Source organism: Limulus polyphemus, unplaced genomic scaffold (genome assembly GCF_000517525.1).
Source record: "Limulus polyphemus unplaced genomic scaffold, Limulus_polyphemus-2.1.2 Scaffold2627, whole genome shotgun sequence".
Taxonomy (NCBI): domain Eukaryota; kingdom Metazoa; phylum Arthropoda; class Merostomata; order Xiphosura; family Limulidae; genus Limulus; species Limulus polyphemus.
In genome coordinates, this window is record NW_013668237.1 from 110,987 (window position 1) to 129,322 (window position 18,336).

Below are 18,336 nucleotides of genomic sequence, written 5' to 3' on the forward strand. Positions count from 1 at the left end.
TACTTCAGATTTAATTGCAAAACAAAGAGAGCTTTCTAATAGTTGACTATTCTTCTTCTTTGTTCTCCTAAAGAAGAATAGTCAACTATTCGAAAGTACTATTTGTTTTGCAATTAAATCTGAAGTAAATACGTAGTTGCAAAAACTTACCCTAGGTGCAAGTGCATAAAACTTCTCATAAAAGAAAAATGACCAATTCTAAATCTAAATCATTTCTTAATTAAACTATTTTGCTGTTATATCACCGAATTTATTAAAAAAAAATAATAAAAAAAACCTTTCTAATAAAACAACATGTATATTAAGCATTCAACATAAACAACACAGTTGGCCTAACAAAAATCCTAGTTGGTAGTTTTGTTGCTAAGCAATGATTTAAATTGTAGACCATCACCATAAAAGGAGCATGACATGAAGACAGAAATTGCTTATTATATACAGTAATAAAACTTGTGTATCTTTTTACCATAACCAATTATACCACTATATATATTTTGAATAAATACAACAGCACAGAACTGAGATTTTTGTACGAATGAAAGCAACAACAACACCTATTTATAAAACTCAACTGCCAGGAAATGACATCCATATAGGGGTAGGAAAGAAGATCATACCATCTTCACCTCAATTTCAGCCAACCAGAGAGAGAAATCCCATCAATGATCTGTGAACAGGGTACATGTGAGCAGAATTAAGTACATAAACATCCCCATCAAATCAAACTGACTAGAACCACCCCAAATGCAGTAACATCCTCGGCATAAAGACATCGAGGGGTATTGCAAGAGGAAGAAGTGGAGCAACAACCAAGTTCACCCACTGTGACCTACAACATAGGTAAGCACACTTGAGACGAACTGAGTGAGGGAGTAGGAACACTCTGTGAGGAAATATTGGAGAAAAAGAGCTGACCATATGTCGCTATCAAATGTGGATGGTAAACAAATGGTATACAACAGTGTTTCACCCCAGAAGAACCCAAAAGCAAAGAAGTCACATGTGGAAGGAAAGAACTAAAGATGGTAACACCCCAACATGTAGGGAAGGAAGAGGAAGTACCCCATTAAAATACCCTAGATACAAGTGGAACACCTAAGAATGGAGGTGTAAGGTAGACATGTTCAGTATGAGAGTTGATAGGGTAAGACGAAGCTGTAAAACTAGGTGGAAGATAAAACGGATAGGATGAACAGAGACTTCCCCACATACAGGCAATAGATCTGAAGTACATAGAATCAAAAAGAAAATCTGCCTGATGGTAAGTTAAAGAAAATGACCCAAATCCTGTGTAAGGCAAGGCATACAAGTTCCCTTGCCCAAAAAAGACAAAAATGTTCATCATGAAACAATGTCTGGAGAAGTAGGAGAAAATTATACTGTGATACATGTAAAAAAAAGGCTGAGGTAGGCCTAGTATATTCTGCAGTGGATCCCTGGGAAGGCAAGTTATAATGAGGTGGAGGAAACGGACAAAATCTAAGTCATCCTAAATGGGTTTGACAGTTGTAGGAGAAAAGCAAGCAATATCAGAAGAAGGTAGGGCAGACTCTGGCCCCAGGAATATAAATTATAGGAGTATAAAAAGTATAAATTATAAAGAATTACGAAAAAACAAAGGTCAATATAATGTAAATTTAAGGAAGTGTGTAGTGAAATAAACATATGTATTATATGTTATGTGTTGAAGAAAAACAAGATACTAAACTTAATTATAAATTTATCAGTAAGATGAACTACAGGTAAACTGAAAATAACAAATTTGTTAAGCCTAGTTGAACTTAGTAGGACAAAGTATATCACTAAGTTCAAATAAAAAAAACCCTAACCTAACAATAACTTTGCACAATATCCGTAGAAATTTGTACGGACCCTGTCTCGAGGGGTCCACACAAGCAAAGTTAATATGAAGAAGTATAAAAGATAAATAATAACAAAAATGAAATGTAAAAAATAATAAAAATGTAATATAAATAATATTGAAAATGAAATAGACATTATATCATAAAATTAAGTAAGAGTGTATTGACAATAACATATGTATGAGATATGATGCATTGAAAAAACAATATAGTCAACCCAATCCATGACACACCAGCAAGATGAACTACAAGTAATCCCAAAATAATAAAGACTCATGTTAAGCCCAATCTAATATTATAGGACAAAGTATACCACTAAGCTCCAACTTCTAACCTGAACTTGACTATGAGTATTGACCAATCTAACTAAGGTCAGCTCATTGGAAGATGAATCTCCCAGTGAAGTAAAGCTGAAAATACCCCATGGAGGATCACCACTTGAAGCCCGTCTGATAAAAGATATAACCCCCAAAGTGGTAACTTAGAATTTGGAATTGCATAATTGAAAATGAATAACCAAATACATCCGTGTTGGCAGAAAGAAAAAGTATTAAGATCAGTAACTGGGTAGAAATATAAAATAATTCCACTTTGGAGTAAGTTACAAATATCACTATTGTATAATAAATAGTAAACTTGTTGAGAGAAATTTATAGGAAAAAAAAACACTTGAAGAGAGCACAAACATCTGAACACGAGCACTGCCAAACAAAAAATAATAGTTAGGTAGAATAGCATTGAGGGAGTCACATGAGTCATGTGTGTGGGGGGCATGTCTATTGGTGGAGGTTTGTTGCATGATGATTTATATGCATAAATCAGTTAAACCACGTGAACTGAGGGGGTACATAGGAGTGAAAGGCTTGTGCAAATAGAGGGCAGCAATGAACGAGAATAGCTATGTATGTGAGAAGAAGTAAGGTACCTTGTCAGAACTACATTTTCAAACATATATTTCTATTTATTGGAATGGTAAAAGAATTGTTCATGCATTTGTTCATACAAAAATGCCAAGGAATAGATTTATTTTAATCTTAACTTATTGTTAACACTTTCTTGATGGGCATCCTTTACTGCACATGACACAAGGTTTTAGTGTCTTACATTCAAAATTTTATTAAACTACTTTTTGTTCATGTTCTACCAATTAATATGGCATAAACACTTAGCTAATAATCCATTATTTAATAGTATATAAGTATTTAAGATCTTAATTCTATAAAGAAATAAAAAAAAATCCTGAACTTCCCCTAGTGTTACATATGTAGCACATTTTCTCAAGGTATCTTCTCTTCTCTGTTTTATTCACCACCCCCTTCAAAATGTATGAAATTAAACATAAACTGCTCCCTATAATATCATCACTGCTCAGAGAAACCATAATTTTTATAGCCTTCTATTTTGTTTGGTTACAGAGCTATGATATAATAAATCACACCCCTCCTGCCACACCTACATGTCACATCCTATCTTTCAGGCTTTGTTAATAGTTCTCTCTTACATTTAATTACATATTACCTATAACCATTAGAAAGCCAAAGTTTTCATCTATCAAATGACATATTGCATAATATTATGTTCTGAGCAGATAAGTGTCAATTCTACTCAAGAGTACAAGATTCATTCCTGTGGGAAAGTTAGCAACTAGCTTGGATGAATTTGTAGCAGTTCTTGTTGCATAGTTAGAAAACTAGAAAATTTTTAAGAGTTAGGGGAAATTGTCTACTTTGTGAATGTTATTAGTCTATGTTCTTTTGTGCATTGTTTAATAAAATCAAAATTATTTAGTGCATTACTACCATTAATATAAAAAACTAGGGTTAAGTTTCATCGATAATCAACAGTAAGAAAAAAGAAGACGGGGTAAGTACTTTATTTCTGGTTTTTCATGTTTATTCTTTATTTATTATTATAAAAGTAACTAAAATAGATCTTTTTAGGTTAGTTAAGATTAGACTAGGTAAAATAAATAATAATATAATAAAAATGTTTCATGAGGCATGCATGCATGCAAACAGCTAGTGGGTAAGGTAAATCAATAGCATAAAGTGAGCTCCACATTCCCCAAGTGATTTACAACTTATAATGGTGCAAGTAGTAGTTAGACATAGCTCAAAGTGCAATAAAACAATAAAATTGAATTATAAGTAGATGTATATAGTTATGAGTTTGAAGCTACTTAGGAAAAATGAATGTAGTTTAATGCTACATTTGAAGTCATTATAGAAATAAAAAAGGGTAATTCAGATTTATTTAGATTTTGTTTTGGTGGTTATGAGGTTGGTCAAATTGAATGATCTCGTTTAGAAATAGGGTAGAGAAAATAACATATGAAGTTTTAAGTTTTACTGAAAACAAATGTTTGAAATGTATTTAGGAGGTTTTAGTGATTACAGAATAGAAATTTGAGATTATTGAGTTGAAGAAAATTATTTTTAATCTTAACATGAAAATCACTTTGTACACAGACTATTCAAAACAAGTACTCAATATATTCATGGACAAATCTTTATTTTAGTTTATTAAAAATACTTCACTAAAAAAATATGATTTTTTGTATGTGAAAGACTGCCAAATTTCATGAAGATATACACACTATATTGGATGTTAAAAGTATTAAATCTATAAAGACTTCAAATGAGTACAAAGAGGTCACATGGTTGGTCAAATTGACACAGCCCGTGTTGAGAGAGTTACTAAGGCACAAGGTCAGTTATATTTTCTTCTCTTAAAAAATGCATCTTGTGTAACAAACAGCAATGCAAGAGTAGCAACTTTAAAAATTTTGTGTTAGATATGGCATAAACGATTTAAGCAATTAGTTATTTTCAAATGAAACCCTATAATAAGCCTTCACTAGCAGTGTATCAATTCAATATTTTTATAAATGATTATTTGCACAGTAGTATATAAATATTAAGTAATTAAGAATAAGCTCGAATACCTTTTTATTTAACTGCTGATGTTCACACACATTTTTAACTATTTATTTTAGATTATTTGAAAATTACTATTTCTTAGAAAAGTCTGTAATGCCCTTAATACTCATTACCATAAATGAATATATATCTCCTAAATTATAACCAAAATTACTTTAATTAAACCTTTTATAGCCTAAAATCACTCACCAGCAAAACTTCCCGATATGACTGTGGCTATAACTGGAGTCTTGAATCGGTCATGGACAGTAGCCAGCTGTTGAAAAATAAGCCCATCAGTGGCCATTGCATACAGTATTCTTGGAAGAGGAAACATTGCACCTAAAAGACTAAAAAAATTTACATGTCATCATGAAAAATAAAAGAAATTATGAAGTTTCAAGCACCTACTATATAAAGTGAGGTACAGGAGACTTTTTTCTTTCCTATCATCATACATTAAAATACATAAAGACATAATACAATCTTCATTTCCGACTTCCTTAAAAACATTTTTTTTTTTTTATAATTGTACAATGTAGATTCTGACCCCTTCCCTCCAAAATCCACTATTGTACATGAAGAGCTATCAAAAACATCAAAGTGAGATTACAAAATATAAACCAAGATTAAAAACTTAAGTCTGAACATAAATTTTAAAACTAATTTTTCTTCTTGTCAAAATCTGAACATACTAGTGGCAATATAATTATGAACTAGATAATGCACCAAATTACTTCAGGAAATATTAAGTCATTACAGTAAAAATTCATAGTGGCTGTTCTCTATAAAATAAAGTTACTTTTAATACCAGTTATTTTTGAAATTTCCTGAAGAAATTAAAATTATAACTAGGCACCTTTCCAACCTTCACGTCTGCAGATTTGAATCTCTCCTGATCTCAATTTACATGAACTTCAAAATATTTTCTAAGTTTAGAGAACAGAATACCTTGCCGACAAACCAGCCAAAGCACCAACAGAAATAATCCACTTGGCTATATGCCACTCAACCATTTCAAACACATAAGGAAGAGGAGCTGCTCGATTCTGGTCCCAATATGGCCACATCAGAGTTTGCACACTTGATACTCCAAAATATGATAGAAATGTCACCAACAGAGACAAGATGATACTGAAGGGAATTGCTTTTTGAGGGTTATAAACCTCCTCACCTAACACAAATATAGTAAAAAAAACAGACACAAAGTTGTCTTATTTCAAACTTTTCAATACATGATAATTAACACTCACTAAAATTCTTAAAAAGTATACAAATAATTTCTATTTTACATTCCATTATCTAAATCTACAATTACACATACAATTAAAGGGTTGCTCTATAACCTTTACAGGTATGAGCAACATTACTTGTGTTATACTATTCTCAGATTAACTGATTTATACACAAGTATTGCACAGATACAAAATAATCAGAGTTAAACTGAATTTAACTAAATGAATGAGATAATAAACAGACTCAACATGTTATATAAAGTGGGCAACAATCTTTATTTATAATGCAGAGCAAAGAAACATTGTTCTTATTTGCACAAAATACTGGAAAATCACCTTCCAGCTGGTCCTGTGAATTATTCAATTATGACAATCTATCAAAATGTATATCCATTGAACTATTAGTGTAGGTTTGTTTCAGCACAAAGCTACTCAATCAGCTATCTGCATTCTGTCAATTGCAGGGAATTTAACAACAGATTCTAGCAATGCACGTCTGTAAATTTACCATTGACCCACTATAGGGACTGAACTATTCATGTATAACCAACAGAACTGTGTGTAATCTATTCTGAGAAAAAAATAACCAATAGACTGTTACACCTAACTGCCATTCTCTTACCACATAAAACGGTTGTAACCTCTCTAGATATAAAGGACAGTGCTATCATTCGACTATCCTATACAATATGTGAAGTTTCAACAATATTCCTAGATAACAACAAAAACACAAAGGTAACTATACCAATATAACAGTTTTCTGGATCATGTGTTTATGCCAACAATGCATAGATTCAGAATAAACAAAAATTTTCAAAAGTCCTACATAAATAAAACAGATAGAAAACATAAATATCAGCATATCATATTTGCCCTTCCTACTCTGTTTCAACTTGCCCTCAAGCTGACAATTAAAACTTAATTTTAAAACCAATTGACTATATATTCACAACTAGGTCAAGTTTGTTTGTTGTTAAGCACAAAGCTACACAATGGGCTATCTGTGCTCTGCTCACCATGGGTATCAAAACCCAGTTTCTAGCATTGTAAGTACAGATATACTGGTGTGCCACTGGAGTGCAACAAGGTCAAGAAGCATGTTAACTTGCCTTTGTTTCCAAATGATTATGCACCATATGGATGACACAACCCTTAACCCTCTGGATAAAAGTGGATCAAAGTGTACACGTTGACCATGTTTACAGTTATATTTAAAACTTAATCAAACTACTTTATTATCAATGTATGTCAATAAACTTGCCATCGAAACATAGTCTATAATTTAACTTTTTATATTACCTAAGTTTCAATTTCAAAAGAAGATATTTAAATAAATTATCAATCCGAATCTCTTGTTGGCACTGTGACGTATCACTGACTAGGGGGCTTCAAATTTCTCAATCAATTAGAAACACATGCTATAGATAATGACAAGCTAGAATATAAAATCTCAACTATTTATCTTCTTGTTTTATTGAGGTATTACTACATTGGTTTCACCCACACTGACATTCCTTTCATACCCTCTGTATTATAAGAAATGTCTGTAGCTTTCTTTGACATTCTGTTGGTTATAAACATGTCCAATAGCAGGATAAAAAACCAAGTTATGTAAATCAGCCACTAGTTTAGTTTTAATGGAAAAACTGTTTTCTGCATTGCAGCCCTCCTAGTGGGAATAGAAAGATTGGTCAAAAGATGTTTGGCAAAAAGAAGACAGTACTTCCAATCGGGTAGGAATGGCAGATAGTCTATTCTGAAAGAGCACAGCCCACTGAGGAAGAAAGACATAATCCCAGGTGGGATGCTGTGGTAAGGATCAAAGCTTGGTAGCATACTGCAGAGAAAATTGCAAATGGCAGAGGTGAAAAGGGGTTCATGGGAGTCAGTGTACAAACTCTGGACTGGCAAAGTGTGAAAAGCCCCTGTGCAGGGCCAAAGACACAGATTGTGAATGAGGTCCAGCATTTTCAAGGCTGAGATCCTGGCAGGCCATAGACCAGAGACCGATAGTCCAATTTGGATCAAATGATGGCATGAGAGATCTTGAGCATAGAACATCAACCCACTCCCTAAGAGGTGGAACAGAGGACACAAAGGATGTTCAGTATGCTTGTACACTTGACAAGTAGGTGCTTTATGTGAGAAATGAAAGTAAGCTTATGGTTAAAGATAATCCGCAAGAAACTTTGCCTCAGAAACCATGAGAAGAACAACATCACTTAGACAGAGCTTGGGATTGGGGTGTAGACCACGTTGGTGGCAAAAATGCATGCAAATGGTTTTGGAAAAAGAAAAGGTAAAAACGTTTACTGAAGTCCACTTTAACAAGCGATTGAGGGAAGTCTGAAGCTGCTGCTCAATAAAAATCATGGTCGATGATGACATGAGATGTGGATGTCATCGACAGAGTCCATTTGCAACAGTAGGAGGAAGTTGTGTACTGATAGCATTGATCTAAATACTGAAAAGTGTGACACTCAAGACACAGCCCTGAGGGACTCCAAGTTCCTGTGTGTAAAGGACAGGAAAGTGTCAAGCCCACACAGACTTGGAATCACCTGTCAAGTAAAAAGTTCTTAATAAAAATGGATAGATGGCCATGCAACCCATATCAGTGAAGGTCCCACAAAATGTTGTACCTCCACGTAGTGTCAGAAGCCTTCTCAAGAAAAAAAACATAACAGAAACAAAATGTTCCTTCTTGAGAAAGGCTTCCCTGATCGAGGTCTCAAGTCAAATCAGGTGGTCCACGGTGAAGTGCTGTTGATGGAACCCACACTGGGTGGGTGAGAGTAGGTTGTTTGATAAAAGAACCAATCAAGACAAGTATTAACCATCCTCTCCAAGACCTTACAGAGACAGTTAGTCAAAGCAATTGGGCAATAATTAGATGGAATCTTGTGATCCTTTCCAGGTTTAGAAAAAGGGAGGACAATATCCTGGTACTAAACATCAGGAAAAATGTTCTCCTGCCATATACAGTTAAAAACAACCAGAAGAAGAGTAAGAGAAGCAGGAGAGAGATGGTGCAGCATCTCCAACCGATGTACTGTTAGACTGATGAAGAGCAATTTCAAGTTCCACTAGTGTAAGGGGGTGATTACAGTCATAGAGACTATCTGCCCGAAAGGAAATAGGCGACTGCTCTGCTTGAGACTTGATGGCCAAGAAGGCAGGGGAAAAAACAGAAGTGCTGGATGCACAAGAAAAGACCTTGCTGAGAGTATCAGCAATGACCTGTACATCAGCAACTTCCTGGCCACTGGAGAGCAAGATGGAAAGGAGATAGGAAGCATACCTTTCATTAAGTTTCCAAATCTCGTCCCATATGACTTTGGAACTGGTGGTAGAAGGGATGCTAGTTGTGAACTTAATCAAAGATCCCTTTTGGCTTTGATGTCTGACCTACTGAGCATGGGTCCGCTGGAAAGCAATGTGGTTAGAAAGAGTGGGGTATCTGTAAAAGGTATCCCAGGCCCGTTTCTGAGCCTTTTATGTCTGCTGGCAGGTTGGAGACCACCATGGACAAGAATACCATGGGAAACGTGTCAAGGTTTTAGGTATATAACGAACAGCTGCATGAATGATACAATCAGTTACTGTCTCTATGCAGTCATTAATAGATGGAAGATTGACGAAAGTGGGATCAAGTTCTGAGAGGGAGGTGAAAGAGAGCCAGTTGGCCTGGTTCAACTTCCACCGTGGCACTTGGGTCAGGTGGCATTAGACACAACCACCTTCAAACAACTGGTTAAACATGATGAATGATATTTTAACATGCAGGAATTTGTGGATTTGAGAAGTGGATATCTTCTCTTAATTTTGTTTCTTTGGATAAGATACTTTCAAAAAGATGTCACATTTAATAAATTGTGTACCTATACTGTTGAGCAAATCCTACTTTTTCAGGTACCCCTCTAACCAAGGTATGTTGTAATTTGAAAAACTATATTTATCTGTCTTTTATAATTACATAGTAAAAAACAGTACTAATGTGTGGCATTGCAATCTGAAAAGTTTGTGTGTGTTCATATACATACACACACTATGTCAGCAATTTAATAACAGATGTAAGAATTCAATACTCCTTTCAGTTGTGGGTTTATAGTATATATAAATATTTGATTACAATATTTAACAGTAAACTTAAAATGCACCAGTGATCAAGAATGGGAAGAAAAAACAGACTAATTCATAAATCACAAAAATGAGTCCTGTAGAGTTAGTAAACAAGTAATTTCATTTCAACTTTTTACATCAATTAGTTGAAGCTCAACTACAATTTTTAATCAAAATATAAGTAAAATATTTTATTGATGGAAATTTATAGAACAGCATTACACTTATTATGAAAAGAAAGTACAAGAAGTTCTACATCTTACAAATATAGAATATTCAATACAAAAGATTTAACATAATTTGAAATGAGAGAAAATATTCTCAATATTTGAAATTATTGAATCAAATCCAATGGAATTTTATTGTAAAAATGAGTGCTCATATTTTTAGTTATCTTTTTACTCAAAGCAGTTCACATTGAAGCAGAGATTAACTGCATAGTAAAACACTTACAAACACAAACTTAAACCTTGTATCACAGCCTTACCTGTTGTTGCAATAATATCAAAACCTACAAAAGCATAGAAACATGTAGCAGCTCCTCGCATCATTCCTGAGAATCCATAAGGAAAAAATCCCCCATCACCATAGTTGTAGCTTTTATTAGTAGAAGGTATCTACATATTGAAAATGAACATAATTAGCATATCTAAATTAATTTTACTTGAACTTTCTAAGTTTAGATACCTACATTTTAATTTTGAAAATTACATTTGAAAAAAAAATTAAATTTTTACTTGAACAAAAAATTTATTTCATAGTTAACCAGAAAATTATGTTTTATATAACCAATCAGATTCAACTTTGTTGACATTCATTAACATATTTCTTTTAATACTTTATTTTACCATATGCAGCACCAACACTTCTAGCTATAAATCATAATAAAGATTGTAAAAACTGGTTTGGTTGTTTGAAGTTAAGCACAAAGCTACAAAATGGGCTATCTGTGCTCTGCTCACCACAGGTATCAAAACCATGTTTCTAGCATTGCAAGTCCACAGACATACCGCTGTGCCACTGGAAGGTCGGTAAAAACTGAAAAAAACTTACTGTCACCTATGAACTGATCTTTCAGAATGACATCAGCATTACCCTTTTCAGGCTAAATAACTAGTTTTGATCAACATCAATTTATATCTAATACAATAAATAATATATTATTTTAGTTACTTATGTTGTTTGAATATAATAAACTTAACAATAATATTCAATACACAAGAATTTGAGTCACTGGAATATTTTTCCATGGCTTACTGTACTTGCTAAACCTAACTAAGCATATCTGATGTTGTGTCATACAAAAGTTTCCATAACTTTCAAGCTAATAAAACCAGTAATGAAAAAGAACATCTAAAGAAACTGTAAAAACATTCTCAGGTCTATGGTTTGATCTTAAGTTTACTGATCTTCCTTCTATGTTTCATTGATCATCTTTACGTGAGATTGGTATAGTCCCATGAAACCATAAATTAATGCTCAAAGCATTTTATTCATTTTACAATGACATAAATAGCTTATAATCTGCTTTAACAAATGGTAATTCAATTTTACTTGTGGCTACTTTCAAAGCTGTTCTTCATAAGTGATTATTTAGATCGCTTGCTGTGACATCATAAAATGGTGGGAATGAAGAGTTCTAATAATAATAATTCAAACTTGGAAGGAAAATCATGAGAAACAAAACATGGCTACTTATATTCTCACGGAAAGATAAAATTTTTAGCAAATATAAACCTATATTTTGGGATGGGTAAAAAAATTCTTAAAAATTAGTAATTTGTTGTATATAAGCAAGACTTTTTGGAGCTGTACAAAAGTAAAACTTGGAACATTTTTGCAGTTTTCTTTATGAATGAACTATTCTAAGTTAATGTTATAAAATGACAAAATATTAATTTTAAAATGTGTTTGTATTGAAAATTGTTGAAACAGAGTTAGAATTATTATTTTCATTTAAATATTGAAAGATGCTTACTGGTTGTAATGAGAGTAATTGTGAAGTGTTCGGATTTTCTTTTTTAACAATCTACAATCAACTGCGGAGTACAGTTTTATAACTAATTAGCGGTTTTTAATTGCAATTATCACTGTTTCTACCCTTCCACCTGAGGCAAGTTTCAAATTTCTTACCTCAGATTTTGATAATTGCCAGTTATGGATATCAGCTTTGAATGATCCAGCAATAACAGCAAACAGCACAATACACAAATTCAACACCACAAAAATATTGTTGAAGCGAGATGATTCCTTCACACCGATGACTAACATCACTGATAAGTTACACAGGAAAAATACATTAGAATGGCAACAATTCATTAGATAACTTGACATTTTCCTTACATGAAAATATATTTCCTATAGATACTTATCTCTCTTCACACAGTAGTTATTCCTTGCACATCTGCCTTTGAGATTTTGCACTTGCCATTATCCTTGAACTGTCTTCCACCTAAGATATGTGTTTTTGATGCGAACTGCATTAGTATATGATGCAATTATCATCCAACAAAACAGTGACCAATAATCCTTGTGCATTAGATCTGCATGAGCACTCACTCTCAAAATTAGTTTCCTTCTTAGATGTAGCAAAACTAATGTGCACTGATAGTGGGGAAGAAGAGTAGGAAGGTGTGCAGAGAAGTATCTATCAGAAATGCAGCATCAGGTAAAGAAAACATTAATTTCCAGAACTGACTAACCTCTCTGCAAACAGTAGCTATAAACCTAAACTGATGTGGTGGAGGGGCCAGTACAATTGTGAAAACCTAGATGAGCTCCCTTCTGAGAAAACAACAGAAAGAGAAAGACCATGGAACATGACACCATATAATGGGGGTTTACTTGAGGGGCAACGCTCGGGGGTACAACATATCCATCTCATGCAGGGTATACTCTTTGCCAAGATGGATGTAGGAAACGAGAAAGGCAAAATGAGCCCATGTGCCACAGGAATGGATGAAAAATACATGGATAACCGAGCTTTTGCACACAACAGGTTGGATGGACAATAAGAGTAGTGTAGCTTGGGCAAAAATCAAACTGTACAGTTTTGGTACAATTTAATCACCAAAGGAACACAGCCCCAGCCAGGTGGTCAAAACTACAGGGATATTGGCATACTATATAATAAGGGGTGACCTGCACTACACTTACATGAACACTCTTGCCCTAATTTTCACCACATTGTGCTGATCTCTGAAACTCTCTCTGTATCATACAACTAGTGAGAAACTCTCCAAGTTGACAACCCCCAGTGATTGTGAATGGCAAGGGTCTCCCCTTGGTGGTGGGGGGTGGAGGTGTGGTTTGAATTGGGAAGACACCAAAGAGGTGCCCAGACCTGAATGAACCTAACCACCACAAAGGACTTTTACTAGAGAAAATTCAAGGGATTACTGTGAAACCTAATCTGAAAACCCTGCAGGAGTGAGCCATGGAAGTGGGCAGTCATTGGGCTGGCTTTTTCCTATGAAAGTCCCAGGAAAGTAAGTACAGTCTAGAATGATAAAATGACAATATATATATATATATATATATCCATAATGAAATAAATAGCTTCAATAATATTAATTACATTAACTGTTAATAGGTGACTAAAATCAGCACAATAAAACAATAATGAACCTAATATAAAATATTCATTAAAAAATTTTTAGTAGTCTTAGTTGTCACCTTAAAGTTATAGCAGATAACGCCTATGGTAACAGCTCCTAAATGTTTTGGGAATATCCCATCTATCAGACATCATCCAAAAGCTGATGTTAAACTAGCCAGCAAACATGGAAGATTAATTAAAGGTAAGGAGTTGAGTGCTTACACTCACAATATCTCAACTCCTACTGCCTTTCAATGTCTGCAGGCATTTGTGGGAAGGCACTTACCCTTAAAAGTTATTATAATACCTAAAGTAGAAATGAAACCACCCTAGCATTTCTATTATATGAAACTCCCAGCCTCTGCCCCCTTACAAAAGAAATAAAATAAAATAATCTTGAATAGAACTACAAATGTTAATATTTCTTACATAGTTCATATTCCCAAACTCCTCCCTTTCTCTTGTAAATTTATTCAAGTATAACACAGGAAAGCCGAGATGAGCCCAGCTGCTTGAAGTTAGTCTTTCTGTTCCAGTATACTGAATAAAATTATAATTTTCAATTTAGCTAATGACCTCTAGTGACACAAAAGGTATTTTCCGTATCAAAAGTTTATTTTTTTAAATATTTTATATCTATTATAAAACAGTGTAATAATTTTTTTTAATTGCTAGAATTTGTAACCATTAATGTTTAATTTACTTATAAATAATATAACATTATCCTTAAAACCATTATCATTATTACAAACTATTAAAATAATGATGCCTTTTAACATCATATGTGGAATAACACAAAGATGGGAAAATCAAATTCCTACCTTTTATCAAAAATAGTCAGCTTTGCTTTGCCTTCTACTAAATTAATTTTAAAGTGTAAATAGCTAGCATGAACATCATTACTATTGCTTTTTTCTGTTGCAAGTTCTTTTGGATATATCAAGTTTGGTGTAAAATTCAAGTTATTTATGGAGATTAAATCATTTATATAACAAAAAGTATACAAGTTAGGATTTGAAACCTGTTTCAGAAATGAGTTTCCATAAAAGAACAAATACAAATTGACTATATTTGAAGAAGTTCACTCCTATTGGAATACCCACTGTTTGTTTATATACTTAAATGAAGTATATTTTTACACTGAATTTTAGTAAACTGAAGTTTTGGAATATTTATTTTTGTACTTACAAAATTATTAAACAAGTCACTGAATACTGTTTTAGTATACAGTGTAATAAAATCATGCACAGAAACAAAGTTGGCTGTATCTGAAACATTTCAATTATTTAAACGTTCCCAAACTGAAATGTTGGTTTAATAATCCAAAAATAATTATTTGGATTATTTGAAAATAGTGTTTTAATTTTTTCACACACAACATCCAGAATACTATTAAGAACAATAAAGACATATTTAGTAACTTTATTTAAAGAATTAGTTCTAAATCTGAACTTAATGAGATTCTTATGCAATTGTGGAATTTCACAGAAAAATGGCAATATAGAAGAAGAAGAATCTGTATGTATATTCCATTTCTTAATGGATTACTTTACATTAGTAATAATAGTATTTTTTTTTAAAGTACTTTTGTAAATGTACTTTTAATATTAATTTCTTTAGTTAAAATTTGTTCATATAATTTTTTACATTTTAAGCCAAAATTACATCCTGCTTTAACAATCAGGGTAATAATAAACTGTTCTTGAACTTTTTTTATTTTATTTTTGAAGACACTGAAAGAAATATCTATTTTATATTGAGATAGATTTAAAGTTCTTAATCCATTTTTTATGGAATTGATAAATATAATTTCCATTCAAAAAAGAAACATGGAGGATAGTAAGATTTTTTACTTACTTTGATAATATAATTATTAATACATTTTTCCAAATCTTTTAAAATTTCAAACTTTTAGTCTTTTTTAAAATTCTGAATTTAATGCCTTTCCCCAATATTGATTGTAATTCCTTGTTCTTGATAACCTCTAAATTACCTGTAACAATACGACTGTGAAATGGGTCTTTAAAATCATTATTGTTACAGTAACGAGGTAATTTATCAACTTCTTTGGATTGAATTCTTCAATGAATTCTTTATTGTTGAAGATAAGATGCCTTATAGGTTTATTATATTTAAAACTAATTATAGGTTGAACTGATTTAATGGAGAAAATGTTTTCTTGAACACTTCTATGGATTAGGAAAGTTAGAGCTAAATCATCATATAATTTATGTTTAAAACCTATAAATATACAATATTTTTCTTTTCCTTTACTAAAGGATTATTTTTTGGTATTTGATTCCATTTTAATCTAAATTTAATTAAATCTTTGAAATGAATATGTTTAAATTTAAAATTTAACATATATTTTGACAAATATCTAGGTATTGTATCTTTTAATTCAAATAATTGTTTTATTGCAAATTTTAACAGGCCTGTCAAGAGCAGAATCTAGATTTTTACAAAAGTTTTCAAAATCAATCCATTTTTCTTTTTATCTTTATCCCTACGTTTATTTTGTTTATTGCTACAAATATTTATCTGAAACAAGTTTCTAATGCAACTATTTTTACTTAAAGCTTTGGCATTCTTATTTTCAAAATCTCAATTTAATCCATAAAGATAGAGAGTTTAACATCAGCATTTGGATCTTGTCTGGTGGAGAGCATATTCCTAATGCATTTGGGAGATATTATCACAGACATTATCTGCTATAAATATAAGGTCTCATGCAGATTTAGGGAAGCAAGTATACCCAGTGAGGCAACATCAGCCATTGGGTTGGTTCTGAGAAGTGAATGAGATTGATAGTATAAATGGGTAAGGATATAAAAGATGTGTTTATCCATCAAGAATGATGAGTAGATTGAAGTATGGTGGAATCCAGATGGAAATGAATCAAACAGATGGTGGAGATAATGGTAGATGAAGGTGTCACGTGTAGTCTACATTTCAGCCTGGAGAATCTCATCCAAGGATCATCAAAAAGTGAGGTCACAGAGTAAGTCAAGTTGCAGAATTGATGTGATTCAGCCTGTGATGAGCTACCAAATACATCCAGTAAGTGTAGAGAACGAGAGATCCATCGAAGAAGAAGGGTCCCATGGCAAGAATAAACGATTGAGGCAACCACAAAAAGAAGCTATGGATTCCAAGTAACACCTGACCATCCTAGCCGAACACAAAAGATTATCAGGTTCAGTATGAACGTAACAAGCAGAGGTCAACAGACGAGATATGAAAGAAAAGATACTATTTCCCTAGTAAGCAATCCATGTCTTAAGAAGAAACGTGTGATCAGGGGATAAAATCAAGGAAGATCTGTGAAACAAAGGATAGGAGACATCTGATGCATAAAGGTCAGATCTGAAACAACAAAAAGCAAGAAGGAAATAGGTATCAAGAGAGAGAGATGATAAAAGGAGAAAGTGGGCAAGGATTCAAATGGGGTTTTGGTAAGAACATGGAGGACTACATTAACCCGATGACCACTGGCTACTAGCTTTCTTAGTAGCCAATGCAAGTCTTGCTATATCTCATTCCAACAATAAAATTAGTGGATGAAGTTGTTTGAAACTTCATGAGAACTTTCATAAATGTACATAGCTTAAGAAACATAAAGCCTGTTACTTTGGATAAATTTAGTTTTTTTGCATTATGATCTTTAATATCTTGGAAAATTACATTAGGAAATGATATTTATAAGAAATGATTACAATATTTATATTTGTTCCAGATCTGAACTTATTACTTTTTATGTTTTCGAACATTATTTTGAAATCCCCAAATATTTCATCTCCATAAAATGCAAATTTTATCTGTTTTCAATTTTTTTAATAATCACATACTCTCCTTATGGTTTCCAGTAATATATAAGACCCGATAATAATATTTGTAAATAAACCTAAACACTAAATAAGTATTTTTATTTTTAACTAGGATTTCATGTTTATATATGTACGTAAAAACATTTTAATTTTGTTTCATAAATATATTTTTATTTCAGGTTTATGTTTCATTGCAGCTGTACTTTTGTTTATTGTGCCGAATAAACCGTGGGGTTAGCAGCGTGAACTTTGTAGTGTTCCGTAAACTATCTCACCCCTGTTGGGGGTCACTCTCGTTCAGCCCAGCGAGGGCACATTTGAACATTACTGTACATATGATAGTAAGAAAACTTTTCGGTACTTGAATATCATTTCTTTGAACTTTCAAACAAGTTTATTTCAACATATGTCTGTGTATGTTGTTTCACTATGGAGACAAAACTAATTTCCACTACTAGCGAATGTATGTAATAGTTTACAGTACAGCTGGTTTCAATAAACACCACCTGCCCCTTGTTACTTGATACATCCTGTTAGAAGAGATTACCAAATGATGCAGACACCATAAATTACAAAGAAAATTACTTTATAGCACTTAAAAGAGTAGTTCTGGTCACATTCCTCTCTTCAGTGTATTGAGACCCTAACTGTGAGAATGTTATAGCTTCCCTGTATTTATTGAGATAAATTGTATTTAGCCTGTTTCACAACCAACATATGGGTTTTATTGTTGTCACTTGTACACTGAGTTTTAAACCATTTGCAAAATATCAG

The 18,336-nt window shown here is 32.7% G+C and overlaps 1 protein-coding gene across 4 annotated transcripts in view; it reads right to left on the bottom strand.

The window, feature by feature from the left end:
- Window positions 1-18,336, bottom strand: part of LOC106467478 (cationic amino acid transporter 3-like) — a 70,819-nt gene that overhangs the window by 28,538 nt on the left and 23,945 nt on the right. For all 4 annotated transcript variants that reach the window (XM_013927837.2, XM_022395672.1, XM_022395670.1 and 1 more), the window contains 4 exons: window positions 12,271-12,410; window positions 10,625-10,754; window positions 5,732-5,954; window positions 4,991-5,130 (listed from right to left, as the gene is read on the bottom strand). In XM_013927837.2, the coding sequence (XP_013783291.1) occupies window positions 4,991-5,130; window positions 5,732-5,954; window positions 10,625-10,754; window positions 12,271-12,410 (633 nt within the window). The remainder of the gene's footprint in view (window positions 1-4,990; window positions 5,131-5,731; window positions 5,955-10,624; window positions 10,755-12,270; window positions 12,411-18,336) is intronic.